Genomic DNA, 27,588 nt, shown 5'->3' with positions numbered 1-27,588 from the left:
CAGGGCGCCGAGCTTCACCGGCCCCAATAGCCGAACTTCTGCCACAACCTGTGGCACGAAACGGGCTCCCTGCAGCGCACACACGGGCTCGTTAGCGGTGAGGGACCCTCACGGGGGTCTGTACGGGGAGAGGTGGGCGATTCGGTAACCGGTGTGTCTGGCTGCCCGTTGCCAAGACCTCAGGGTGGCAGAAACATGGGAGGGGGTTTAGACATCGAAACGGGAAAGGTTTGGAAGCGGCGCCCACGGCTGCAAGACGCGGCAGCGGAGCCCTGAAAACCCGCAGCAGGAAGGGCCCCCGGCGCGGGCTCGGGATTCGCGTGGGCGACCCGAGCCGAGCCGAGCCGAGCCGGGTGGGAGGGACCCAGCGCAGCGGAGCCGCAGGCCGCCCCCTCTCCCGGCGGAGCGCCTCGCCCCGCAGCCGGCGGCTGTGCCCGGCCGTGCCCGCGGGAAGGGTCGCAGCCGCCTCAGGGCAGGGCGGGGCCGCCCGCTGGGCGCACCCAGGCGCGGGGCCGCCGCCTCCCGGCGCTGCGGACGACGGGCCCAGGCCCGGTCCCGGGCCCCGCTGCGTCCTGCGGCGGAACGTGACGTCCCCGCGCGCCCCGCCCTGTGACGCCATCGCCCGGCGCCCGGCGGCAGAGCGGCGGCGGGTGCGCGCGGCATGGCGGCGGCGGCGCGGCGGGGGCGGTGCCTGGCGGCGCTGCTGCGGGCCGGGGCCGGGGCCGGGGCCGGGGCCGGGGCCGGGGCCGGGGCCGGGCCACGGGCGCCCGCAGGTGAGCAGAGGCGGCCCCGCCGCGCCGTCACCCCGCCGCGACCGGGCACCTGCGCGGAGCCCTGGCGGGGACCGGAGCCGCAGGCCCGGTGGGGAGCGGGTGGGGGGGCGGGCGGCATGAAGCTGGGGCACGGGCCCCGGCGGGCTGAGGCAGCGTCCGGTCTCCCTTGGCTCGGCCCCGGCCTGCAGCACCGCCGGCACCGCCGGCCGTCGCGGTCCTTCGGCTCCCGGGGCTGCTCCCACCCCCGTGCGCGTCTGCCGCGTCCCTCGGGACGTCGGGACCCCCGGGCCCGGGTGTGCACCAGCAGCGGGGCTTCACCCTGGGCTGGGCCCCGCCGCAGCCTGCTCGCCGGAGTCGGACGGTGGGGTGCCGCCGTGCCCCCCCGCGGCGCGGGGAGCTGCGCGCCGGAGCCCCCGCTCCCCCCGGGAGCCGCAGCTGGAAGCGCCCCGTCCCGCGGGAGGGCAGGACGTATGGGCTTGTGTAGGGGGAGTCGCGTGCTCAGGGTCGTCTGCTGGCTCATGTAGGGCGTGTGGCACGTCCAGGCGCATGTCCTGGGTCATACCTGCAGGGCATATAGCTTGTCCGGCTCTGTGGTGTGTCCAGGCTCGTGCCCTGGCTCATACAGGGGGGATAGCACGGGCACGTTCATGTCCTGGCTCATATAGGGCATGTGGCGTGTCCCAGGCTCATGTCCTGGGTCATACATGCAGGGTGCGTAGCATGTCCAGGTCAGCTGGGTGCTGGGAGAGAGGAGCAGAAGGCGGCAGCGTTGCTGTGCTGTTCTCTGGCCGTTTCAAGTACAAGATAACCTGAGACCAGCCCGAAGGGTTTGGCTTTCCCAGGGCTGCACCCAAGATTTCCCCTAAGAGCTGACAAGGTTAAAGGCTGAGGAACTAAAGCCGCTGAGGTCTCGGTTTCAGGATGTACCGTCTTACCGAGGCCGTAGTGCGCAGGTCTGGAAACGTGCTCGGGAGCTGTCGTTGAGCGAGGCCTGGTGCGAAGCTTCCCGCGTGTGTTCCGCGAGCAGCCCGTGCTGTGCTCAGCATTTCCTCATCTGGCCCCTAATCGACAGATTGGTAGGTTGTCAGTGTGGTCTGTGGTTTCCCTGTGGGTTATGAAGAGAAAATGTGACAGAGGAAATCGTGTGACAACTGGGGTCACTGTCGGGGTCGGGCTGTTAGATTTATGATGCCATTCAGTGCCACTTGGGTGTTTCTGGGCAATTCAGTTCTTCCACCACAGAAATCCCCAGTGGCTTGTTAGCGTCCGTGTCCGAGAAGGAAGCCATGTGCCTCTGTGGGGTTAGATGTCCTCCAGCAGAGCCAGAGTTTTATTCCTTAACCTGTCGTTCAGGTCCTTCAGGGGAAAAACAGTGAGCAGAGGCTGTGTGGGGTGGGAATAAAGAGGGAGGAGCAGGAGGTGGTGTCCTTCCACTTGGATGTGGGCAGGGATCCCTGGCTGCGGGGACGGCCATCCCTTCCCTTCAGCAGTGTTTTCTCTCGGCTCTCGCAATGCTGAAGGCTGAAGCTGGTGCCGAGTTTTTCGGGAGGTGTGTTGGTGTGAGCAGATCAGTTAAGGACTCTCTTCTCCCTAGATCCGTCCAGGATCTGGTGCCCAGCTAGAGAGCCCTTTCCTCTGGTGAGAGCTGAGCTGGAAGCGTCTCGTTGCTAGTGCTCTTCTCTGCAGGAGCATCCTCAGGCTTGCGACTGCGCAGCAATCAAGCTATTATGGTAATTTCTGCTGACCCAAATTCCCCTCTTTGTTTTGAGCTGTGTACTGCTTTGTGCTCGATTTCCCACCCTAAATTTCTAGCTGATGTTCGGCTTGGCTCGCTGCAGTCCTTTTCCCAGAAGAGGCTGTGTTTCCTAGGGTGGTTGGTTGGGTTTGGGAATCCCTGAGGCATCCTGATGCCTGGATGGGAAGGAGTCCCTAAGACCGAGGGTCCTTCCCTTGTCCGTGGCATGTTCTCTGTGTGCAAGGCCGCTCTGTGGCCACACGCAGAGGATCACTTGGGATTCACAGCGGACTGGAAGCTGGAGAGTGACGTGGGTATCTGCCGTCTTTCACAGTGCGGGTGGGGCAGTGATGCAAGTAGGAAGGTACGTGGGCTGTGATAACACCCAGCATTTGATTAACTCGATATCAAAAGACCTGATTTGCCCCAGCACATGGCAGCACTCAACCAGGGCAAGAGCCGTGCCTTCCTCATCTCTCCGTCTTAGGAATCTGTTTCCCGGGCTCGTTCTCAGTGTCGCTTTACCCTGTTTGCACGGCAGACACTTTCTCCATAGCTTTTGTGTGCCGATAGTTGTGGGGTTTATATCCAGAATTGCCAGGAGCCTTTCCGCTGGTGGCGAGGCGAGGGCTCTGCAAGAGACAAACGCTCTCAAGATGCTGCGGCTTGCATTTAATGAGCCTTGTCTCTACCTGGCACAGGACGAGCTCTTAATTAAGGATGATAAGACTAAACATCACACAAACCCAAAAATAACTTCTGAATTGATGGACAGTGATTTATTATCGTGTTTTGGAGGTAGGGAGGCAAAAAATGTGAATACATCAAGAATTATAAATAGCCGTAGTTTCTAGAGTCAGATAGCGTTTATGGGCTGGGGGGGTGACCTGTTTGTTGGCTCTAGGGCTGCTCCCTGAAGATCTGATGACAGAAGTGGCCTGATGACAGAGCTGGTGCTGATCAGCTTCTTGTTTGGATTCCGGAATCAGGGAGGGAGCAAAATTCCCTCTCTTTTTCTGCTCACTGGGAAATGTGTGTGCGTGCGTACATACAAGTGCAGATTTTTCAAAGTTTCCTACACCATGTAGCATAAAATGAGCATAAAATATATAAACCCTGTGTAAATACGTAAATAAAATGTGTAAACCCTGGGCTGACTCAGGCCCTTCCTGTCTGAGGCTTGACAGGCTGGACAGCCCCACGGTGGGTTCTCTGCTGCTTTCCGCTTCAGTCCCCCGGGCTGGTTTCCTTGTTGCTTTCTCAGATGAGCCCAAGAAAGGCAGTTGAATGAAAGATGAAGAACGTGTCCTGTGATAATGCGGCAGAACTGTTTGTGACGCAGAGAGCGAACAGTGATGTGTGTGGGAGGTGTTCAGATGCATTAAGAACTATTTGTGGGCTCTTTTCTTTAAGGGCAGAATGACTGGGGAGTAATTCAAGCTTCTGGCTGGAGAAATGGATCTTGATTCAAAGCTTTCTGTGAGGAGGAGGAAGAATGAGCACTGACAGCCTTGTCCATCAGCTCTTGGGGACGAGGTGTAGGAGCTACAAGCACTGTTAAAGCTCAGGGGTTCGCATTCACCTGATCTGGAGTGAGTGAGAGCCCAGCCTGATGGTCTGGGGCAGCAAGACTTGTGTTCTCGATGACCATACTGGCTGTAGTGCCTGCTAAGGTGGGGAGGAGGTTTGCAGAGGACTTGTGAAAGGAGCTTGAGACCTCCTAAGGTGAGCTGTAGGGTGACGAGGGATGTTGATGAAAGGGCTGTGACAAAGTGGAGGAAGGTTCAGGAGGGAGCCAGGCCTCTCCCAGTGGGTTGCCTGGACTGGAGGGCTGTGGGTGCCAAAGAAGCCATTTCCAGAGAGGCTGCAGGTGCAGTGCAGGGCCTCTCACCATGCCAGTGGTTCTCAGCTCAGTCTTCAGGTGGTTTCGTACCCATTCACCTAAAGAAAGTACCCCTTGAAACTGTGCCTTTTGCAGGCCCAGGCTGTAGGGTTTGCCTCCTTTCCTTGCTTGACAAAACGGCCCGTGAGCACAGTGAGTCGTAAGAAAAGCCTTGTCACCACTTCCAGCCACTTCTGCTGCTTGCCTAGATTCCCCCCGCTGTGCCTAGGCCATCCTGGTCACCCCTCTGCCTCCCAAAACAGCCCTGTCCGTTTATGTTCACTGTAGGGTTGGGGAAGGCCGAGCCACCGCCTGCCCCCAGCGCAGCCGCACGTTCAGATCCGCACCCTCCGCGCTCTTACTCCAGCACAGGCCATTCTCACTACAATTCAGAAATCACAGCAAGTCACTGCCTTTGGACAGAGCTCTCTCGTGCTGCAAGTGGTCTTTTTGTGGCCAGGTTTGGCTTTGTTTCATCCCCCAACAGAGAGAAGACTGTTCAGTTCACCTGGGCACAATGGAAGGAGGAGAATTGGGAATCCCAGTCCTTAGCGGGGCTGGTGCCATTTCCTGACCTCTTCTTTCCCCCGCTGATTGCTTTGTTGCTGCGTGTGCTGCTGACCCCAGAGCTGGCTTTGTCGGAGGATGTAATCCCTGTGCTCTGTTAACTGTGCTCGGACAGCCAAGGGCCACGTATTTATTGCCATAAAGTAACTGCTCAGCTGGCTGATAGGGGCCAGACGGGGCTGGAGTTGGATATGGGATGAGCTTGTTGGAAAGGAGCTGGCTGCTGTTGGTGGGATGAAAATGAGCAGGAGGAAATAGATTTTGGTACCTAGAGGCCTGTTTGGTGGTGAGTGTTAGCACGGTGTCCTGAGAAGCTGTGTGTGCAGCAGAGGCATCTCCTGGAGGCCCAGGCTGCCTTGCTTGCACCAGGGCTTTACATTTTCACTGGCAGTAATGTGGGAGTTGAAGTGTTCCCTCTTTGCTTCAGCTTGGCCAGGTAACAGCAATGAAAGCTGCAGGCTGCCTTGTCCTCACTGGTTAATTTGTTGTGAAAGCTACTAATTGTCATCTTCTGGCTAGAATTTTAGTTCCAAAGAGACAGTCTAAAGTAGCAACTTGCCCTTCTTACGCTGTGAGGGCAATGCCAGAGGGAAATGGTGGGTGTTCGATGGCAAGGGAGCTTCAGTCTTGCTTGGACAGTGTAACCCCCCACAGGATTGCTTACGTGGGACCTTTAAAGAGAGCTCCTGTTGCTGCTGATACTTGTGGTTTATACTGAAAGATCTTCAATTGTGTCTTCTAGCAAAAGGAGCAGCATGTCTCCAAAGACAAATACTCCGTCACTGGAGCCTCCAGTACAACGTTCCTGCCACTGGTATCTCTGCTGTCCGGACGTACAGCACACAGCCAGTGGAGAACAAGGAAGAAGAGCCCCTGCACACCATCATCAGCAACACGGAGAACGTGAAAGGTGGGCACGAGCACAGGTGTCCTGTGGGAGCACTTTTGGGGTACATGCAGACCTGGGACAGGTCTAGGTGCGGCTGTGCCCTGACTGTGAGGGTGAGCCCTCGGCAGTCCTGTTTCTGCCTCTGGAGGAGGTACAGGTCTTGGCTGTCGCATCCAAGCTGGCAGAGTACAGTTTGAGTTTGCATTGCACCATCAACCCCCCAAAACTGGAACATGTAGATCGGAGAGGCCTTTACTGAGAAATGAGGCCATCAAGACTGCTGAAAGAAGTTGCATCTGTGGGCTTAGCCAGGCAACTAATGGTCATGTGCATACGTAGAGGCTCCACAGGCACTAGAATTTGCCTAAAAAGAGACATTTTGTCCCAAAAGCAACCTGTGCCTGCCCCAGGTCATTGCTGTGGATTGTGGAAGTCTAATGAGAATCCAGGTGTCAACCTTTTGGTTAGAATGAATTGCTCTGCACATCTCCAGGGAGAGGTGCTTTGAAGCAAAGTCACGTGAGTTATTCAAGCACAGAAATAGCATCTTCACTCCACACTCCTGTGGTTTTTCTGGCAGGTACTTCTGAGACTGCCAGGCTGTGAAGCCCCCGGTGGGGTTGATGCACTGCTCCTGCCGCTGTCCGCACCCCAGCTTCACCCCGTCACTGGGGAATGCAGGTCCTCGCCAGCAAGGCATGGCAGAGGTGATGTGTGACCCATGGCTTCCCCCAGGTTGCTTCAGGGTTCTCTAGTGACTCTAGCAGCAGAAATGCTATTTTTAAAAGGCCATCAGCAGAGATGTTTTGTAGTGTTATTCTTTCTGAGGCAAATTCTCTTTCTGGGCACAGCTGGCTACCTGCAGAGGTGGCTGTACGTACGCGCTCCCTCGCCGCCTCCACAGAGACATTTGAGAATCTGCCTTTTTCTGCTTCAGGCTCTGAGTATTGTTTGGGCTTGAGAAATGCTGCCTGGCTGTAGAGGGTCTTGGAGCAGGGCACATGCAGGTGGTTCCCTTGAAGGCTGAGTCAAGGAAGAGTATGGAAGGCAGGCTATAAACCACGGGAGGCACTGGAGAGAGTGGTTGGGGATTGCATGGAGCCACGTGTTAGGAGCAAGAGGAACTGCCTGTCCCTACTGATTGCTCTGCAGCCCAGACATGGTGACCAGCACTGCAGGGTTTGACTGCCTTGAGGTTTGTGTGCCAGGAGCTGAGTCGCAGAGGCCGAGTGTCTCCTTGCAAAGCGTGCTGCCTCGCAGGGGTGTGTAAACACCACCTTTGTTGTCACCTTGTTGGAGCCCACAGATACCTGTGCTCCATCCCGCTTCAGGCTTTCGCTCCTGGGAAGCTGAAGCACATGGTAAGTCTGCAATTTTGCCTTCCTTCCCAAGAGGACCCTGGGGAAGTGCCTTAAAAGTGTGTTTGTGATTTTATTCTAGGTGAAGCCTCTAAACATGAGTTTCAGGCTGAAACAAAGAAACTGCTGGACATTGTTGCCCGTTCCTTGTACTCAGAAAAGGAGGTAAGGTACCCACTAGTTGCTGGTAGATTTTCCGTTGGCAAAGCCCCGTCTGTCAGGGGCTACAGCCAAAAGGGTTGAGCTGGGAGAATACCTGCTCAGTTTCCCAGCAAGTCCGGTGCTGTTCACATGGCGTGCTTTCTTGAATAACGTTTTCTTAAGACACCTTGAAAATGTGTTTTCAAAGCAATTTGTAGGTACGGCCAGGTGACTCTGTGGGCCTCAGAGCTTTAACACTGAGTTTGGACACACTGTTCTCCTGGCAGATAATGGGGAAATGCAGTTCTTTTTCTAGTGAGCTGGGAATGAGTTTGTGAGGAGGCAATGGGTTCCCAGCTCTCTGGGAGTCCTGTGCAGTGGGCAAGGACAGGCTGCAGTGTCGGGTTGTGTCTCGTCCCCAGGTATTTATCCGGGAGCTGATCTCCAATGGCAGCGATGCGCTGGAGAAACTGCGTCATCGGCTGATGGCAGAAGGGAAGGCCTTGCCCGAGATGGAGATCCACCTGCAGACAGACAGTGGAAAGGGAACCATCACTATCCAGGTACCTCCCTTTGGTAACAGGAGAGTGTTATTCCCTGCTGCTCTTGTCACTAGCCTTTGTCCTGTGAAGGGTCAGTGGAAGCTGAGTGGCAGCACAATCCCGTGGATTCCCAGGCCTGCCTAAGAAGTGTTGTGTCCTCAGCTGGACACTGGTTCCTGAGGCTCTAACCTCAGGATTTGATGAGAAACCACCAATTTATCTGCTCCTCACTTGTCCCCACCATGTAGGAATATTTGCTGCTCCTTCCTTCCCTACTAGGAACCACCAGTAGCTTTTCTCCCAGTTCCTTGTCTGGTGCGCTTCCTAGGTTGTTGTGCATTTCTCGCTAGTGGAAACATTGGGAGTCTGGTTTCATCTTGACCTTTGGGGAGGATTTCCCTCACCTCCTTCAGCCTGAGGTGTTACATGGTAGTTCGCGGACCTTCCCTCTCACCTCGGTCACTGGGAGATGCTGGGGTGGTGAGAAGAACCTCCCATTGCTGATTGTCTCTGGGCTCCAGGACAGGCTAAGTCCAGCTGATGCTGAGGCTCTGCCTAACGTCCAGGTGGGACTGTAGATTGTGGCAGTACCGTAGCACTTACCTGTCCTTTCTGCAGCCTTGGTTTTGGTTGTTCCCGACTGGTGACAAAATGCTTAGCAGGAGGGCGTGATCAGCGCAGGTGTGCCTCAGTGGGAGGGTGGAGCTGGTCTCTCTGCACTTTGATTGCTCTTGTTCAGGGTGGAAGGCTGAGGCTCAGTTTTGATGTTTTCTTGGAACTTTCCTCACAGACCAGAGTTAACCATGAAGGTGTAGCTGAGGACTGTTCTCAGGAGAGCGGAGAATGAGGCAGGCAGCAGCATGTGAGTGAAGGCTGACCGTAGCAGGTCCAGGGGAGATGTGGCACAGACAAAGCACCTGATCTGATATTTCTCACGTGGGACAAAAGCACTGGCTGTTAGAGGCTGCTTGGTTATTTTATACTTCTGTTTCTCTGCAGAACGAGCAGCTGCGGTTGCCATGGGGAAGTTAGCGCTCGTCAGTGGGCAAGACAGTCATCAACCCCAAGATTCTCAAACCGTAATGCAGAGGCTTTGCTATTCCTATCACACCCGCTTATTGCATTTTTCTGACTGCTATGTAACACGGATTCTTTAGTGAGCTCTCCCTTAGCCCCGAGCAGGGTGTCATTCCTGCCTGGCTCTCGTCTTTCCCTCTTGCGATCACAGTGGACACGTAGCCTCTGAACCTGTCAAGACATTCTTACAACTCGTGGCCAACAACTGTGGAAGCTGTCCTCCTCTTTGGCGGTTTGGTTGAGAGACCTGTTTGCCCACCTTGCAGATGGGGTGCGTTTGACGTTGTCCCCAATTACACGTGTTAGGGATTTGTCTTTTATAACCCCCTACCTAGCTGCCCGCACAGCTCTAATGCGACTAAATGAGTCTTAACTGGGAAGCTTTGAACTGCAGCAGTGCTGCAGTCTGAGAAGGGAGAGAGAACAGCGCTATTCCAATCTCTGTTAATAGGTTTGCCTTCTCAGTAGTGCCTAAAGCTCCTTACCTCCAGTGAAGGGTTTATTTATAACCTCTTGAAGAAACATACTGCATGTAACGATTGCTTTGAACAAGCCTCATTCAGGACATTTCCCTACCTTTCAGGAATGCAAAGGTGCAAAAAAACTTGCCTGCAATGCCTGAGGCAGAGAAGAACCTGTCCCTTAGTCACTGTTTTGTTTTCTGTACCCACTAGGACCCACCAAACAGAAGCAGCAGGTCCTTCATGTGTGATCTGTGGCAATGGTCGCCCCAGTTTTTTCTAGAAAGGTCCCGTTGTCTCACTCTGATCCCTCGGTCCTTGTCCTCAGTTTCTCATGCTGCTCTTGGCCCCTGGATCTGCTGGATCTCTCCCCTCCCCTTTCAAGCCCTGTAGCATCTCCCTGTCTCACCAGCTGAGAAAAGGCAGGTCTGTAATGTGTGATGGCCTCCCTTACGGGCGTGTTCCTGGGAGGATTATCTAGCTCCAGTAAAGGACTACATTCATCTCTGTTAAGTGACTGCAGGTCTGCTTACTTCTCTGCCAAGGACTGGATTTCCATCATAAGCATGGCAAGACTCAGAATTTCAATACCATGTCCTCGTTCAGGGATACCCTACCTAGGCGTTGCCAAGCGTTGTATCTGCTGAGAGGGAAATGTTCGCTGTCTCATCCACTGGCTTACACCACCTCAGTTCCTTCACCAAAGTCCTGTTGTTTTAGCAAATTGCAGTGTTTCCTCCACCCCTTTGAAGACTGCCTTGTTCTGTTTCTAGGACAGCTCCATCTGGTAGCAGCCACAGCCTGCAAGGTCAGATCTCTTAAGAAAATCCACTTGCAAATGTTAGGGGTGTGTTTTCAATGAGGAGAGACCTGCAGAGCTCTGCAGTTCTGCGTGCTGAGGCTTTACAGGCGCGCTTTTGGACCCTTTGAGGTGGGAACAGAGAACCCCTTACAGACCCCAAAGCCCTGTGACCACAGAGCTCTCCTTCAACACCGGCATGAGGCCGCCCGTGGCCGGCTGGTGACAGGCGCTTGGCTGCGGTGCAGGCGGCGTTGCTGCCGCACAGCTCTGCCGTACTGCGGCAGCTGGTGGTAACCCTGGGTTTGTGGGAGCTTGGGGGCTGAAGCTGCGCTTGGTGCTGCTGCTTAATTTAGGGCTAGGACAGCGCTAGCAGTTCAGAGGAAATTGTCTGAAATGTTTACAGAGCTAATAGCTGCTGCTGCTGGGTGAGGGAGTGTGACTGCTGTTTTAGCAGGGTAAGCAGCATAATTGCTGCAAGAGCTTGGGCTGCTCAGTTCTCTTTGCTGGGTTTTCTTCTCACTGTTGCCGTCATTCAAAATCAGCATCTCTGAAGCCACAAAATAACAAGTTTGCTGTGTTTGGGAGGAGTTAAAATGACTGCAAACACCGCTCCTCCCCGCAACAGCTCCCTGTATCACTGAGCAGATCTCTCCTGACTTGCCAGGTACAAACCGTCTGCAACACGGACTGGGCTGTCCTGAGGCTCTCGTAAGGTGCCGAGATGTTTGGGCTTTAGCAGGTGCACCCGCGTGTCCACCAAAGCTTGGTGCAGGTGGGGAGCCGGTCCTGGCAGCCACCCTGTGCTACCAGGCGCAGCAGAGAGAGGGTTACGTCCTTAGCTGTGTGCAGCATTGCACCGTCCCTCTGCCACTTGGGCTGGAGGGAGGAGGGGAGTAGGAAAGGGAACAGTAATGCAGGTGGAGACAGAGGGGTAAAGCTGTCTGTACTTGAACAAGCCTTGGGTGGAATTAAGCTTACAGAAGAGTGGCACTGGTTGGAGGGGTGGGTTAGAGTTCCAGTTGTTGCATTATCTTTAGAAAATAAGCCAGGGAACCAGAAATACAAACGCATCTCAGATAACCTGTGGCCTAGGGAAGGAAGTGCAGAATCTTTTCTTCCTCTCCATGTGAGAATAAGAGCATGTCACATTCAAAAATGGGGAATTCAAAATGGATAAAAGGAAGTGCTTTTCTGAACAGCAGGTGTTTAGACCTGGATGGGCAGAGGCTGAGCCTGTAGCAATGCTTGGCATTGTAGGGAATAATGTTAACACAGGGAATTATTGGAAAGGAAGCCTCAGGCTCTGCTTTGGACCGCTTCCCATGCACTAGGCCAAGATTACCTTGTACCCGTATGCATCAGTTTTATTGTGCCTTTTCTTCTGTTGGTTACTGCTGCCGATGCCGTATTGGTTCTAAACCAGAACGTTGCTCCAGCGCGGCTGCTGTCCTGGTCTTGTGAATGTTAAGTCTCTAGAAGAAAGGTATTTAAATAACAGGGGGGACACTTGTTAGTCGGACACTTTGGGATTTTATTATCTTATCAGTTGGCGAAAGCAGCAAGTCCTTATTTTGTAATGTAGTCAGTATTCTTCTGGTGCTCCGTTGAGATTTTGCACTGAAAAAAGTGTTTCAAGTGTTTGCTTTGCAGCAAAGCAGAACGAAAGGCACCATAGCTCAGATGTGTACCTCTAACTGCAAGCGTTCTTTCAGATGCGGCTGTGGCAAAGGCAGCGGTTAATGCTTAGTTAATGGATTGTTTGGTGTAACGAGGCTCTGCAGTACCTTAAATTGGACTCAGGTAACGAGCAAAGACGTTACATTACATAGGTTCTTGTTTACCAGCTAAACTAAGCCAGTTATTGATTTAAACTAGATTTCTTGCTGTAATTATGTGCAGTTTGTTTCCGCTTTATCAAAAAAGCATGATATGAATATGAGAGCTGCGGACTGACTGATCTGATGAGACTGATAGTGGGGCTGAAGATGTTCCTTTACCCCTCTGTCAAGGAAGACGGAGGTGCTCAGGGCTGTGGAGCAAACACAGAGGATTTCACGGAGGGAGCGCTGAGGTACTGCGTGCCGGGCAGTTACCCAGCCCTCGTTACACAGAATAGTCTCTGTTCGCAAGCGTCCAGCACCCACGCCACAAAGGTTAGAACGAAGTGCAGGGAAAGCATAAAGGTCTGCTGCAGTTCAACAGCACGGGGGTATCCGGGAGGGCTGCACACACAAAAAGGTGCTAAAAGCAACGTTCAGCTGCTGCCCCTTCGGGGTAAATGTTACTTAGTTTAGAAGCGTAGTTCAACAAGTGTGGCCAAAGAGCTCCTCAGAGTCCCTCAGAAGATGGGGCGAAGGTCTGCAGCGTGTTGTGTTGTCTTGCAGAGGAACAGGGCTGTAGAGGGGGTGGTTCAGGGGGAGGCTGAACTCTGCACCCTGCGAAGTCCCAGAAGGGAAATTCAACCAGGTGAGTAGGTGGTTGTTCTGCTGAGTAACAGAAGGGCTTCTGTAATTAACCTTCAGCTAATGAAGTGTCAGCGCACTGAACTCCGTTTCATGGTGTGCAGTGATGGGTTTCTCCAAGCTGTGGAGAAGCATTTGACACTTTGAAGTCTGAACATATCCCTCACGTCTTGTAATTTGTGAAGCCCCACGTACAGTTTGCTCCGTGCTTTTATGATTAACTCTGCTGTGACTGTTTTCTGCCTGATAAAACTTTTCGTGCAGACTGAAGGGAGGTCCTGAAACTGCCTGCAAGGGACGAAAAGCTGTAACATTGCTGGAGCAATGGCAATCCTTGCAGTTACGCTGGCCGATGGCGGGTAGAAAGTGTTTGCGGGGGGTTGTGTGACGGCACGGTCATTCCTGGTGAAGACGAGGAGGCCGAGCAGTGCCGAGCGATGCGAGAAAGGCAGCGCAAGTCCCGCCAGCTCCTTCCTTGGGTTTCCTGGAGCTAGTGCTGCCAGTGCTCGCGACGGCCCAGCCCAAGGCGGGCTGTTTGTGGGCAGGTTCGTTTGCTCCCCGTCGCTGAAGAGGGCCTGCTCTGCAGAAGCCGAGCTCCCGTCTCTCAGCCGCCGCCACTTTATTCCCTTTCTCCGGCGCAGCACCATCTGGTGAAGGGAGCCGAGAAGCGCCGTGCCACGGCCAGCCGCAGGAAACACGTACACGGCAAGAGCGGTTTGAATCTCGATGGCGTTTTCATCGTGAGCCGCCCAGGTGCTTTCCTGCAGTAGGAAGGGTCTGCTTTGCCCGGATCTTCGGCCGAAAGGACGCTTTCCGCTTTCCCTGGCAGCAGCTCGGCGCCGCTGGGGGAGCAGACTGCTCTGAGCCGTGCTCCCTTTGTTCGCTGCGATTCACCCTCATCGAACTAGTCTCCAGGAACTGCCATTAAGCATTTTGCAATAAGTTTGGCAGGGCGTTGGGAATTCAATAGCCAAATAAATTCATGGGGTAGGGATATATATATTTTATTTTTTTTAACATATTGGGATTTGGGTATGACATTCTGTGCTATAAATAGGAGTGGATCAGAGGAGTTAAGAGTTCTGTTCAGGGTCTGGCGTGAACAAAACCTGAACCAGATGCTGAAAACTTTTCTTTCTGGCTTTTTCTTCCCTGGGGGAAGCAACCATGTCAGATTCCTGAGATTTTGCCATACCCTGTTTGTTTTTCCTGGCTTTTCATCTCCCACTGTTGAGATCTTAACTGGGCATGATCCCTTTACTCGGCCAAGTCGACTGACTGGCCTTAACATATTTAATCAAGGGAAAGGTGTCGCTGTGCTGTGACTTGTGGGGATGCAGAAGAATGTCTTACCCACATGGTGCCTCGCTCGGTAACCTCACAAGTTGACCACAGTTTGGTCCGTCAGTGGAGATAAACACTGTATTAAAGAATATGTACCGGTATTAACTTAATGTGTAGTAAATAAGCCCAGTAAATACTTCACATGGGTGGTAGAGGTGTGCTGTGCCAGAAGTCACTCTGGTATCTGACCTCCAAGCCACTTAGCAGCAGCCAGTTCCACTCTAGCTCATTTTGCTGACTCCTGCACACTGAATCCCACCGCTGCGTTAACAACACTGGGAGCGTGTGAGCCCGCTTCTGCCTGTGCAGGCTGTTGTCAGCTGCAATGACTGTGCTCACAGGTACTCGAGGAGAGCTGAACTCACATGAATGAGAATCACCTTTCACTTGGCTAATTTTCGCGCTGCTGCTGCCTTACAGAGTAGCTCAGAGAACCTGTAAGAGTGGCTTCTCGGGATGTTTCTGTCAGGTAGAGAAGCTGCTGGGATTTGGGAGGGGGAATGGCCCTTGGTTTTCAGAAGTGGCACCCTGGAGGGCATTAGCTCTGTGGAAGATGTGGGTGGAGCAAGCGTGAAAATACATTGGACCACGAAGTGGGAAAGATTTTTGTTGGTGTCCTGTGTGAGAGGGTGGCCGTTTCTAGCTGAGGGTCGCTGTTGTCTGTGTTGCCTTGGGGTCATGCAAATGTGTTGTGGCAAAGTTGCAGCCTAGTCTGAGGCTTGCTGCAGCCTTTTCTGGATGGTGCTACTGTGGAGTCTGCTGCCTGAGCCTTGTGCTAGCAGCAGGGAGAGATTTATCTGCACACAGCAGTGCAAATCTGGATTAAACTGGGGATGACAACAGGCCACATGCCTTTGAAGCCTGGACAAAGCAGCGTGAGGTGTGGCCACTGTGCTGTTCTTCCAGCTGGGGTTAGCCTGTTCCCACAGGCACAATACCCAGGTCTCAGGGACCTGGCCATTGACAGCTTCATACTCGAGTCTTGTGGAGCATAATGTGAGGTGGAGAGGAGGAAAGAAAAGACAAGAGTACGTGGGGATCAGTGAATGTGGTGCTTGTAGACAAGGGGCTGCATTACCTGAGAGTTAAGGGGTTCACTGCTCTGCCACTGGTTCCTGGTGTGAGGGCATCGGTTCCCCATCTGCGGTTTGGGACTAAGCTGCTTCTCACAGCTCCTCAACTCCCCTTTGGGCCTGTTCGGGAATGGAAACTGTCTCCGTACGTGCACAGCACCTGGCGCAGTGGGGCCATGTCTGGGTTGAGATCTCTTTCCAGCGCTGTCATCCTGTGCATTTTTAGAGAGGTGTAGAAACCTCCCCATCTTGGCATGCTTTTGTCTTCTCTCGAGAAATGGCATGAGCTGCTGAGCTTTCTGGTGATTTATAGCCACCAGGCAGCTGGGGCTGCCCCTTGGAGCTCTGTGCCTTTTGAGTCCACTGTCCTGACCATGTGCAGGTGGAGCCACAGCTAGAAGTCTGCTATTGCATTTAGTGCTCAGCTGGCTGGGAGAGAGTGGGAGTCAGAAGTTGCTTGGGTGCTGTTTGCTAAAGCGATGCTCTAGTGATATTTCAGCTACAGTTGCTGTTTCTTTTCAGGACACAGGTATGGGGATGACCCAGGAGGAGCTGGTTTCTAACCTCGGTACCATTGCTCGGTCAGGCTCAAAGGTAACTTGGGATGAGGCACCCCTTCTCCCCTGCTTAGAAGAGTCGTCCTCAATTACAGCCACTTTTGTCCTCCCAGTAATTTCTCATTCTGTTTTGTCCTTGGCCCCCAGCCCAGCTGTGAAATTACACCCCTTTTGGAAGGTGAAACCTATCTGTGGAGTCTTCCAGCTCTTGGTGGTCTCTGCTGTGTGCTGTGGGAGGGCCGTGATGCCCAAGCAGTGCTCGCGGGCCCCGTGTGTAATGCTGCTGCATGTGGCTGCCCTCGCTCCCAAATGCCTTCCTCCCCAAGCCGTCGTTGTGGAGGGGCATGTGCTCGCTCAGCATTCACCCTGTGTCTAGGCGGGCAGCAGCTGTGTCCTCATGCTGGCAAGTTGTGACATATATGTACCTGATTTTTTGTTTTCATCTCTGAATTCCCCATTTTAAGGTTTCATGCTCCTGATTGAGCCCTTGCTTGTTTTCCTTTACTGCTAGTGGCAGTGAGTGTTGCCCTAAGCAATGCTCCCTTTTTCTAGAGGTGCAGTTCCTGTGGGAGAAACACTTTTCCTTGGGCACCATCCTCAGGGATGAGGGTGCTGGATTGCCAGGCTGTGGTACCTGGTGTAGGGCTGCACCAGTGCATGAGGAGCCCAGCTGGAGGATGGATTGCAGCCTCCCAGTAGCACCCGAAGTCACTGTGTGCTGTTTGATGTCTCCTTTGTTCCTCCAGGCTTTTCTGGATGCTCTGCAGAGCCAAGCTGAAGCAAGTAGTAAAATCATTGGCCAGTTTGGAGTGGGTTTCTACTCAGCCTTCATGGTGGCCGATAAAGTGGAGGTGTTCTCACAGTCTGCAGAGCCGGGGAGCCCGGGCTACCACTGGTCTTCAGACGGGTAAGGCTGCAGAATGGGATGGAGGTGGTGATGGGCTGTGTCCAGAGCAGGCATGGACTGAAAGCTGTGCAAAGCAAGACAGGGCTTGTGTGATCTTTCATGACCAGGCTTACTGGTTTAGATCCTGCTGAGGTTGTACATGGCAACAAAGTGTGGCCAAATGTGCCAGGCTGAAAACCACAGGGACAAGCTTGCTTTGTCAGAGCAAGCGTGTTGTGGACAAAGAGAGTACCTGCCTCTCCTGTTCCTTCTCTGCTGGCAGGCAATCATCTTAGCAGTGCCCCAGACTGGAGAGACCAACTGAGTCTCTTTGGGCTACTCATCCCTTGGGTTTTTCTGGAGGGCACCCCCAGCAGGCAGGGCTCGCGCAGTGCTGTGGCTCTGTAGGCACTTGTCTTCTGACGGTCGGATCTGTGTGCTCCGTGGCTTTTTGCTTGAAGTTGCAAACATCTGTGATGGCAAAGCTGTGCACTGCTGGACCGTGTTGAAATTGGAGCTTCTGGGGGGGTGACAAGCTCTGCATCCCCTTAAAACCCCCTACGAATAAAGAACGTACTAATTTATTCAAATTCTTGAAAAAACATCTTGTAGCTGAGACCTCAGACTGTCTTGGGCTGCAGTCAGGCTGCTGTGGGCTGCAGCCTGTACACTTTGAAGGCTTGCTTGTCTGTCATCGCTGTGGGTTCTCTCCCCTGGGTCAGTGCTCTCACCAGCGTTTGATCCCCACGTGGCATTCACTTAGCAATAGGGCAGGAATGGTCATCCAGAGCGGGCTGTCCTCAGCAGAGCCCAGCTGCTTTGCATTGTGTCCAGTTACTGCATTCTCCCATGGACGTACGAGTGAGGGCCCACGAACAAGTCAGAGTTGTCAAGGGAGAAGGCAGGAGCCTTGGGTGTTGCAGTCGCTGTAGGAAGTGTAGGAGAGGAGTTGAAGGCTAAGCTCGCGCAGCTCCAAGTTTGTTTCCTTTTCAGTCGAGGCTGCTGGTGCCTTTGCAGCGCAGTGTGTCCTGGGTCTGGAGTCTGCAGGGAAGACAGCCACATGTTTGGGGGGGTTCTCAGAGGCGCAGGGAGCCTTCAGGCGTTCAAGATTTTTTTGCCTTTTCCTCTTGGTGCTGAAGTGTTGTGTGTGCTCTCCGTTTAGTAAAACATTTTTATGTCCCATTGTGGATGTATCTGAGGCACACGCTGACACGGGATCTGTTTCTAATCCTAGTTCAGGAATGTTTGAGATTGCAGAAGCATCTGGTGTCAGAACTGGGACTAAGATTATTGTACATCTCAAAGAAGACTGCAAGGAGTTTGCAAATGAAGACCGAGTCAAGGGTGAGTGGAGGAGGGAAATGCCGTTACCTGCTGAGGGGCTGTGTGAAGTCTGTTGGTGCGCCGCGAGTGGGGGGGGAATTCACAGTGGTTTTCCTCTCCTGGAACACCTTTTGCCTGCTGTTACTGAGGAAATTCTTACTGTGTTGTTTTCACAAACGTGACTCTTCCATTCCAGAGGTGGTGACAAAATACAGCAACTTCATCAGCTTCCCACTGTACCTCAATGGGAGAAGGATTAACACCTTGCAGGTGAGTAGGAGGGCCGCAGGCAGGTCACTCATGGAGATAAACCATTGTAACCCTCAACTGGAGCCGGGAAACAGCATAAAGCCTCTAGGGATGTTAGTTTAGCACGGCACAGCCGGTGCCAGGGAGTGGTCGGTTTTTAGTGGCTCAGCTCACAGCCTGGGTTTCAAGCTGAGGACTGCTTGATGTTGGCGTTTTCGGACCACTTCAAATTACAGTGCAGCCAGGTCCGTTTTAGTCAAAAGTTCTTGGCACAATTGCAGGAATCACTTCGGTGATATTAATTATCTTTAAAACAAAAATCTAGGAATCATTTTTCTCCAGCATCTCCTTTTCTGGTTGTTTAAAGCTTCCTCACCTAAGAGAGCAGGTAAAGAGCATGTGTGTGGTTTTTTTGTTTCCTGGAATGCAGGACTGAATGTACAGACTTTCAAGACTGTACTTAAATATTTTATCATGTTAATTTATCTAATGTTCTGTAATTGGTGTTATTAGTCATGGATATTTATTTGGATTTCTGCATAATAGTGTTTCTGTTCCAAAGGCTTTCTAGCTGTTTCCTTTAAATTACAAAACCAGAAACAGCTTTAAACGGCTGTTTTCTCTTTCTACCTGACAATCGATAGAACAGAATCCCTAGAGAAAAGCAGTACTAGAGTAAGGGGTAAAATGTCCTTAATAGAGTCATGTACTTTTATCTTCTTATCAGAAAGTCCGTTCTCCCTTGGGATACGGCCACAGCTTTATTCTCATTATGCTCACATTTCAGGGGTTTTCTTTATCCAGGATCTTGGTTTTGCGTTTTTCCACACATCAGCATCAGTTCGCTGTAAACAGAGCCATAGTTAGCTCCCTGGTGTGGGCTTTCCTAGATAAGCTCTTGAATGTTTGCCGTGGTGCTGACACTGTGGAGTTAGAGGCTTTTCTGGTCTAACTGTGGTAACTGTAGCTACAAGTAAGCGCCTGGGAAAGCAGCACTTTACCTAACAACAGCTGCTCTAAAGCACCTTAGTACCCGGTTGAGTCCGTAATCCTACCTGTGATCCTGCAAACCCTCCAGGATACTTGCATGTGCTGGAAATGTTATGAAGCCACTTGTGGAATAAGGCTTTGAGGCAGAAGAGGCTTTAAGGAGTGTGGCAGCATGGCAGGGTTGAATCCCTTGGACTCTGATAGGTGGAGGGTGGGCTGGATGTTTGTATTGGTCCCAGTAACTGCTCATTAGGGCTTCAGTGGCAAAGAGTGGCAGTGAGGGCAGTGGGCTTCACCCGGCTGGAAACGTGAGATTCTTTAGCTGGCTCCTAATGCTTGTTAAACGGGCAGAACCTCCCACATCTTTGCTAGATGCTAGTCTTTTGCTGAGGTGCTGAAAACTTAAATGTGATATGAGCATGGGCTGAGTGCTCCAGAAAGCACGGGGAGGGGTTTGAGCAGCAGCAGGTGGAAAGCACGGCTACGGGAAAGGACCTGCTCTGGAGCTCATGACTTCGGTTCACGTGTTGATGTGTGAAACGGTACTGGTGGAGCACTTCCTGACCCTGCAGCAGGGATGGCCGAGTGGTTCACAAAGCATCTCCGGAATTGCTCCAGAACAAATCAGCAGAAAACAGGCAATCCAGGCATTGCTTCACCAGCACTCAGCTGACCTTGTGGTGGGATAGTAACCTCCATCAGGGAGGCAGGCTGGTTGCAACAGACCCACTTAAACTTTCACTTTTCCTTTGCTGGTCAGGCCTTGAGGTACTTGACCAGTACTCCCAGTCAGCTGAGCTGTGGTAACTCTCCAGGATGCTCTTGGCCAGTAGCAAGTGTGAGGCAATGGAGGTTATCCAAACCCCTTTTGTTTTGGGCTAAACAAAGCTGCCTTTGCAGGGCAAGAGTACCTCTGTGAGAGGTGACCTGAGGTCAGCTGAGGGTCAGTAATTTGTTAGTCTGTGATAATGTGCCTGAACCGTACATAATACATCCCACTGCCCCCGGGCTGTGCAGAGGAGACTGTCTGTTTGAAAGTCTTACTTCCTTGCTCCGGCATCCTGGAAGGAAAGAGCAGGCCTCTGCTGTGAGGCTGCAGAGCTTGAGAGCTGATGGGAACTTATCTCCCTGCTCCTCCACAGGCACTCTGGATGCTGGACCCCAAGGACATCAGCGAGTGGCAGCACGAGGAGTTCTACCGCTTCATAGCGCAGGCTTACGACAAGCCCCGCTACGTCCTGCACTACAAGACCGACGCTCCCCTCAACATCCGCAGCATCTTCTACGTGCCTGAGCAAGTACGTGCCCTTCTGTCCAGGGAACAGTGGGACATCTGCCCAGTTGCTCTGAAGAAGAGGAAATCTGAGAGCTCCATAGGGAAGGGTGGCAGCTAAGGCTGCAGAACAGCAAGGAGAAATATCCAGCGTGGCATCTCTGCAGTGGGCTGGGTGCCACAGGATAGTTGTTGGGATATTGAGCCACAATAGGAGTGGGGAGGTGGCTCAGAGAGGTCCCTGGGGAAGACAGCCAAGGTTTCAGCTCTCACTGGGTTCAGCACTGGTAGGGAAGACCACAGTGTGACCCGGTCAGCTGGTGCAGCCACAGAGATACTGCAGCACAGTGTGCAGCTGGGCACCCTGCACAGCGCTGGTGTTACCCTTCTGTCTTTTGTTCCTGCAGAAACCATCCATGTTTGACATCAGCAGGGAACTGGGCTCCAGCGTTGCCCTCTACAGCCGCAAAATTCTCATCCAAACCAAAGCTGCCGACATCCTGCCTAAATGGCTGCGTTTTCTTAGAGGTGTGTGCTGGGACCAAGAATAGTGGGCTCTGGACCATGGCTTCCACAGGGGGTGAGGCAAGGGGCTGCTTTCCCGATCCTGGCGCTCCTCTGCCTCACTGTTCAAGGGTTGCTCTGTGTTCCAGGTGTTGTGGACAGTGAGGATATACCCCTGAACCTCAGCAGGGAGCTGCTACAGGAGAGTGCCCTTATCAGGTAAGCGAGAGGTAGGTGCTGTGGACTGCTGAGGCTCTTCTGGCTTCTTGCTGGTTGAGGAGGGGACATTGTGGGGTAGTTAGAGAGGCTTGGAGGGACCTGGCGTGCAAGTTGCAGCATTTCCATCCTTGAGAATTTCCGTAGTCGCATTTCCAAGTGAGTTGTTTCTCAGCTGTGCTAGTCACATCTCAAGCTATGAGAGCAGTGTCCAGTGTCATACAACCTGCTGCCACCTGCTTGGGCCATGTGCCCCTCCTGTCCTAGGCTGCCTTTCAGTATCTCTGGTCTACGGCAGTAACAGTGGATTTGCTATTTAAAATGCCTGGTTTGGAAAACAGCACCAAACAGTAAGTCGGCTGTCAGCACTAGGAAGATGGGCTGTACTTTGGTGTCACCATTATTTATGTGTAGATCTCCAAACAGCACCTTGTGCCTCTTGTTACCAGATTTCCTTCAAAGCTCTGCTGTGCTCACTCACATATTTGTCAGAAATCAAGTGCCAGCCAGCAGGGCTTTTGTTTGGTGCTGAGGCCCAGTGAAGCTGGCTGCTGGCCGGCCAGTCTCTAAGAACCCCTTAGATCTGGCTTTGGTTTCTCCTTACTTTTTGTCCTTCAGGTCCCCTCTCAAACATCTGCCATTGTTGGAACTTGAAGGAAGTATATGGGTAGGCTCCAACTGGTTAGCGTTGGTGCTGTTATCTTGTTAGGTTTGATGGCTAACTTTGTATTCTACAGCTGGTGAAGTGCCTCAGTCTTCACTACAGTCACCAAATTAACCCTGCCATTTCACAGTGGCTTTTCAGGAGTTCAGAAAGGGTTCCTCCAAGAGTAACCCTTTTAAAGCCACTTCCTCCCTCTGTTTAAGGGTGGCTGTGGGAGTGAGGCAGATGCCAGGTGCACATTGGTTATGTACTGCAGCATCATTGAGTCACGAGTTCCCAAAGATTTGAGCTTCAGCAGTACGTTTGTATCACAGCTCTAGCTGTCGCTGCAGCTCAAGAACTGCTCTTGACTGAGATACAAAGAACAGATGTAGAGCCACGAGGGAATGGAGACAGTGGACCCCAAGTTTCTTCTTTGTCCTCATGTTTGCAAATGCATTACTAAAACACTGCTAAGGAGAGATGTTCACCTAAAATCTCTTGTCTTGGTCTAGCAGCTATCTTTAAAAACGCTTGCTCCTGCTGCAGGAAGCTCCGAGATGTTTTGCAGAAGAGGTTGATCAAGTTCTTCATTGACCAGAGCAAGAAGGACCCTGAGAAATATGCCAAATTTTTTGAGGACTACGGGGTATTCATGAGAGAGGGGATTGTCACGATAGCAGAGCAGGATGTCAAGGTACCAGGAGTCCTGAAGCACTGCAGCTGATGGGAAAGATTACTGGCTCCTATCATGACCTAGGATGAGGGGGACTGCTACTTCTCTGTGAATGTCACGTGCCCATAACTTGTGTTCCCGGGTCTAACAAGACCTGCAGATTCTCTAGGGCCCAAACTCTCACTCTTTCTGACTGGGTGCTGCTTCCTACTTAATTTGAGACACTGCAGAGTCTCTGTATGCACCCTGCATTGTCAGCCCTCCCTGATGCAATCTGAACTACAGCAGGCAATAAAGCAGGGCTTTCCCCTACTGTTGTCCTCTGCCTGGATTCCCATTTTCAGGAGAGCTTGCCCTACATCCTGCCTAGGTCACTTTTCTGTCTCCTTAATATTTGGAGCAGGAAAGGAGGAACTCAGAATCCCCTGAGCCTTTTTGCAGGGCTGCAAACAGGCCTGCATGCTACAAAGGACATTCTTGGGGCTGGGAGCGGTCAGGTGGGGCTATGGTTGCTTGCCCTCAGCTCACAGGAGCACATTTCTTCCAGGAGGACATAGCAAAGTTGCTCCGTTACGAATCGTCCGCCCTGCCCGCAGGTCAGCTGACCAGCCTGACCGACTATGCCTCCCGCATGAAGGCAGGGAGCAGAAACATCTACTACCTGTGTGCGCCCAACCGGCACCTGGCTGAGCACTCCCCATACTTTGAGGCCATGAAGAAAAAGGACATGGAGGTGGGTGAGCTGTGTGGCATGGCCAGGAGAACACCCTGAGCTACTGCGTCAGTGGTCAGGGCTCATGTGGATCTCAGAGCTGAGCAGGGCAGTGGGGCCCGTGACGGACCCCCGCTACTGCGGTGTCTTTGCCCCGGCTCCCTCTGTCTCCACTCAGACTGGCTGCTGCGGCGTGAGGCCAGGAAGGACCCGTCTCATGCTCTGAGCAGGCGGGTTAGTACTTGTGCAGGCATCTCAGTCTGGTATGTGTTGAATACCTTCACTGAATCCCAGAGCAGCAGCCTAGGAGCTGCTCTGCAGGGCTGGTAATGGAGCTACAGGTGTCCTCTGGGCAGGTGGCACTTTCAGGACTGGAGTCAGTGCTGGTTCTCACTTTCCACGGGGCAGCAGGACTTGTTCAGCTGCAGAGCTGTCACCCAAAGCCCTCCAAGGGTTTGCTCTCATCTGGGGCCCTGAGCGATGGGGTTGAACCTGCTCGTTTCCCTTGTGATGTTTGGTGCAGAGTTGTCTTGGGAAGGAGGAAACACTGTTGTGTCCCAAACAACGCATTGTTGCCCCTTTTTTGGCACAGGTCCTGTTCTGCTATGAGCAGTTTGATGAGCTGACACTCTTGCACCTTCGTGAGTTTGACAAGAAGAAACTGATCTCGGTGGAGACAGATATTGTTGTTGATCACTATAAGGAAGAGAAGTTTGAGGAGAGCCACCCAGGTACCGTGAGGCTCCCCTGGCCCTTCCTGCTGCATGCGCTCCTGCTGCCCTGTGCCAGCCAGCAAGGGTACACGTCCTCTGGTGCTCTTGCAGCTCCTGAGCGTGTGAGCAAGAGCACTCCTTTCCATCCTGCCATTCTTGTACTCTGAACTTGCAGTTCTTGCAGATCCCTTTCATCCCACGTGATCAAAGTTTAAGTGATTTGGTAATTTAAACAGATGGAATGTCATGTGAGGAGTTTCCGTGATTTGAGTTTTAACAACTCGCGTACATCTGGTGCCCTGACAGGGGCAGGCACTGGCAGGGCATGAGCCTGCCCTCCCTGGGTATGGCACGGTGTAGGATGAGGGCGTATACGTAGGTGTGTCCTGAGCGGTGCCTTCCCCTTTCCACAAGAGAAGAGATAAATGGAAGTACAAAATGGACTGAGCTCAGGACTAAAGCTCGCTATAGATGCACGCTCAGATGTGCCCTTTTCCCCTGCCAGCTGCAGAACGTCTGACGGAGAAAGAGGCTGAGGATCTGATGGCCTGGATGAGAAATGCCTTAGGCTCTCGAGTCACTGGTGTTAAGGTAGGTGTTCTGTGTCTGGGTAACTGAATACAGGAGATCCATGGAGGTAATAATGATTGGTCGATTTGGGATCTGGTGCCACAGATTTTTCTTTGGACCCTGAGAGAAATCATTCTTCTCCGTGCTCCCTTTGTGTGAACGGTATGAATGCTGCATTTGTCATTTGGATGGTCAGCGTGGCAGTGGAAGAACCACATCTTAATGTGTAATGAGCAACGTCCAGGCTGGTAACTGTCTTGCCTGTGGACTAGAAAGGCTTATTGGCAAGGAGTGCTTTGGGTCCAGCTGCGAGCTACTGCCTGTGGACCAGCGGGGGCTTGGTGTGGATCTGTGCTGAGGAGACTCAGTCCTTGAACCTCTCCCACCTCTAACCCATGTGCATTTTCCATCTCGGCACTGACTGCTGTTTCGGCCACAGGTGACTACGCGGCTGGACACCCACCCTGCCATGATCACTGTGCTTGAGATGGGGGCTGCCCGCCACTTTCTTCGCATGCAGCAGCTGGCCAAGACCCAAGAGGAGCGTGCCCAGCTCCTGCAGCCCACCCTGGAGATCAACACAGGGTAAGGGGGAATAATACCAGTGCTAGTCCTGGGGCACTGCTGTCTTTCTGGGAGGCAGAGCGGAGGCAATGCCAGGTTGCCAGTCAGCAGAGCCCTCCCTGTGAAGTGCAGTGTGTGCTGCAGTGCCTTATTCTGTGAGGCTGCATGGTGCAGTCGACATGAGCCACCCACTCACACTGTGTCCAGCCCTCTGAGGACCATGGGGGTTACAGGGACAGGATGGGAGAGAAGAGGGAAGCCCCCAGAACAGGAGCAAGGAAGTTGGAGCTATTTTGGCCTTTAGGTAGAACCTTTTCTGTCCCACCTCGGCTTAGCTGCTCATTATGGAAATAAATTTCTCGTTATGTCCAAAAATACCAAGTCTTAGTGTTGATCTCTCTCACTCTTACAGGCACGCTCTGATTAAGAAGCTTAACGAGCTGAAAGACAGTCAGCCTGATCTGGCCCAGCTATTGCTTGATCAGGTGAGAGTGAGGCCTTCTCCAGAAGCAGCACCGTCCTCCTCAGACACCATGTGTGGCATTGAACAGGGTGAAGCCCTTGTAGTGGGCAAGAATCACATCCTTCTGTGGTCCCCACTCTGGGTATTTCTGGTACCTGTGGTCCATGTGTTTTCCTACCAGATGGCCTAGAAGACATGCTTGGTCTCAGCATGCAAGTCCTGGAGAGTGACATTTGCTTCCTCCCCAGCTCTCATCCAGCTCGCTCTTGCTGCTTATTTAATTTCTTCTCTTTTTCAGATTTATGAGAATGCCATGATAGCAGCAGGACTGAATGAGGATCCCAGACCAATGGTGAGCCGGCTGAATGAACTCCTCACCAGAATCCTGGAGAAGAACTGAGCCCCAGAAGACTGAAGGATGAACTCTTTGCTGATCTGCTTGCAGACACTGTGCAGCGAAGGGTTCGCATGGCAGGGAGCCAGGGATAATGCAGGGGACTTCCAACCCTCGCTGCACAGGCAGGAGCCAGTTGTAATTATTAGATCGTATGTCATCAGCCTGTTCAAAGTACGATGTTCTTAGTGGGAACAAAATCCGGAGGTTGCTGCTAAAACAATATGCCCAAATTTTTGACACAAGCCTGAAGAGCCTTATTTCATACTGTTTCTAGAAAAGGCCTTTCCCAAAACAGATGTTGGCAGCAAGATTCCCAGTTAGGTCTGTGAACACATCGCCCCGTCCACTGAATCCCTGTGCACCATTGTGCTCCGAACAAGCACCGACAGAATTAATTAATTTGTTAAGAAACCTCCACCTCTGACCAGGCAGGAGGAGTTTGCTGGCATGGAGATTGATCGCTGCCATTAGCAGACACTGTTGGTGGAACATAGCAGTACAATCCCATGGCAGAAAAGATCATCAAGCTGCTGGATAATTGAGTTCATCCTGGTCTTGCTGTGGAGAAAGGGAAGTAAATGGGAAAACAGCTTTCCAGCGTGTGACTTTCTGGAGAGTCTCCAGGGTTTTTTGCCTCTTCTGTGGGATTAACTGCATGCCTAGCTGATCTGTATTTCTGATAAATAAACTACTCTTCTTTTCCAGACCCCTCTATTCTTCTTTCTTCCCCTTACTTTGTTGGTCTTTGTGTCTTCCAGATGGTGATTTGTTGGCTTTCTCTTCAGATGCTGCTTGGTTCTTCAGGGCATCAAGCTCTGGACAGTGGTGGGAAGAGAGGGCTGTGAAAACAGCAGTAGGTGGTAGCAGAGTGGGGAGGGAGAACAGGAGAATCTGTAACTATGAACCCCGTTAGCCCTGTCATTGAAAATGGAGTTTAGCCCTTTGGGTCCTTCCTAAGGAGCGATGGCCGTTCCACAGAAGAGGCCTTTGTAACGGAAAATGCCACACTAGATTTCCCTCTGGGCGTGGTTCACACCATGCGAACTGGTGTACAAGTGTTCTTTCTCCTGCTCAGTGGGGGCTCTGAGGCAGCCATGATACTTGTTTAGCTTATCTTTAAATTGCCAGATTAAGATTCTGGAACTGGATTTTGTCAGCTGTTTGGATGCTCTGCTGGACAGGACAACTTCCAGCTCTTTAAGCTACGGGAAGCCTGGCTGTGCAAAGAGGGATGAAAAGGGTCTGCTGCATGGGGTACCATTTGTCTTGGTTTGAAAGACAGGTGTCTGCGGAGGAAGGCAGGAGCCTCCCTTGAAATGGAAAGTGCAACCCCCTTCCCTCCAAATTATTATCATTTTGAAATTAACGGGCCTTCAGGCAAAGATATGGGGAACAGGAATAACAGTTCTTTACTAATATATATATAGTTTATATATTGGATATAATATAATTGAAGCAGCGATCAGGTAAAAGAGTCTGGTCTTCCTCCGAAGGTCCAGTGGTAGGTAGGTAGCTCTTGTCCTCTGGAACTCCAGTGGGGGAAAAACTCCTCTGGGAATCCAGCGAAAGAAGGCTGCTAGGGTGTTCGAGCTCTCAGTTTTTATTTAGTATGGACTGCTTGGCTCCTTCCCCCCGGGCAGAGCATCTCACAATGGGATGGGGAGTCATGAGGCAGTTCCTTGATGGGCCAATAACAGGAGATAGTCCAGGAGCGAGTTATCGATGGGTCAGGCGATAAGGCATTGT

General features: G+C 52.5%; 1 protein-coding gene across 1 annotated transcript; it reads left to right on the top strand.

Annotated features, from left to right (window-relative positions):
• The first annotated feature begins 661 nt into the window (after nucleotides 1-661).
• TRAP1 (TNF receptor associated protein 1) lies at nucleotides 662-26,548 on the top strand. The gene is made up of 18 exons (XM_086472915.1): nucleotides 662-773; nucleotides 5,700-5,867; nucleotides 7,287-7,369; nucleotides 7,768-7,908; nucleotides 15,629-15,700; nucleotides 16,410-16,570; nucleotides 17,784-17,893; nucleotides 18,069-18,142; nucleotides 20,254-20,409; nucleotides 20,792-20,912; nucleotides 21,038-21,107; nucleotides 22,297-22,444; nucleotides 22,971-23,156; nucleotides 23,728-23,866; nucleotides 24,354-24,439; nucleotides 24,858-25,003; nucleotides 25,395-25,467; nucleotides 25,744-26,548. The coding sequence occupies exons 1-18, from the start codon at nucleotides 662-664 to the stop codon at nucleotides 25,843-25,845; spliced, it is 2,148 nt and encodes a 715-aa protein (XP_086329041.1). The 3' UTR covers nucleotides 25,846-26,548.
• The last annotated feature ends 1,040 nt before the right edge of the window (nucleotides 26,549-27,588 follow it).

Source organism: Leptosomus discolor, chromosome 14 (genome assembly GCF_034619465.1).
Source record: "Leptosomus discolor isolate bLepDis1 chromosome 14, bLepDis1.hap2, whole genome shotgun sequence".
Taxonomy (NCBI): Eukaryota; Metazoa; Chordata; class Aves; order Leptosomiformes; family Leptosomidae; genus Leptosomus; species Leptosomus discolor.
Note: the sequence above shows the minus strand (reverse complement) of the source record. Positions and strands in the feature narration are given on the sequence as shown.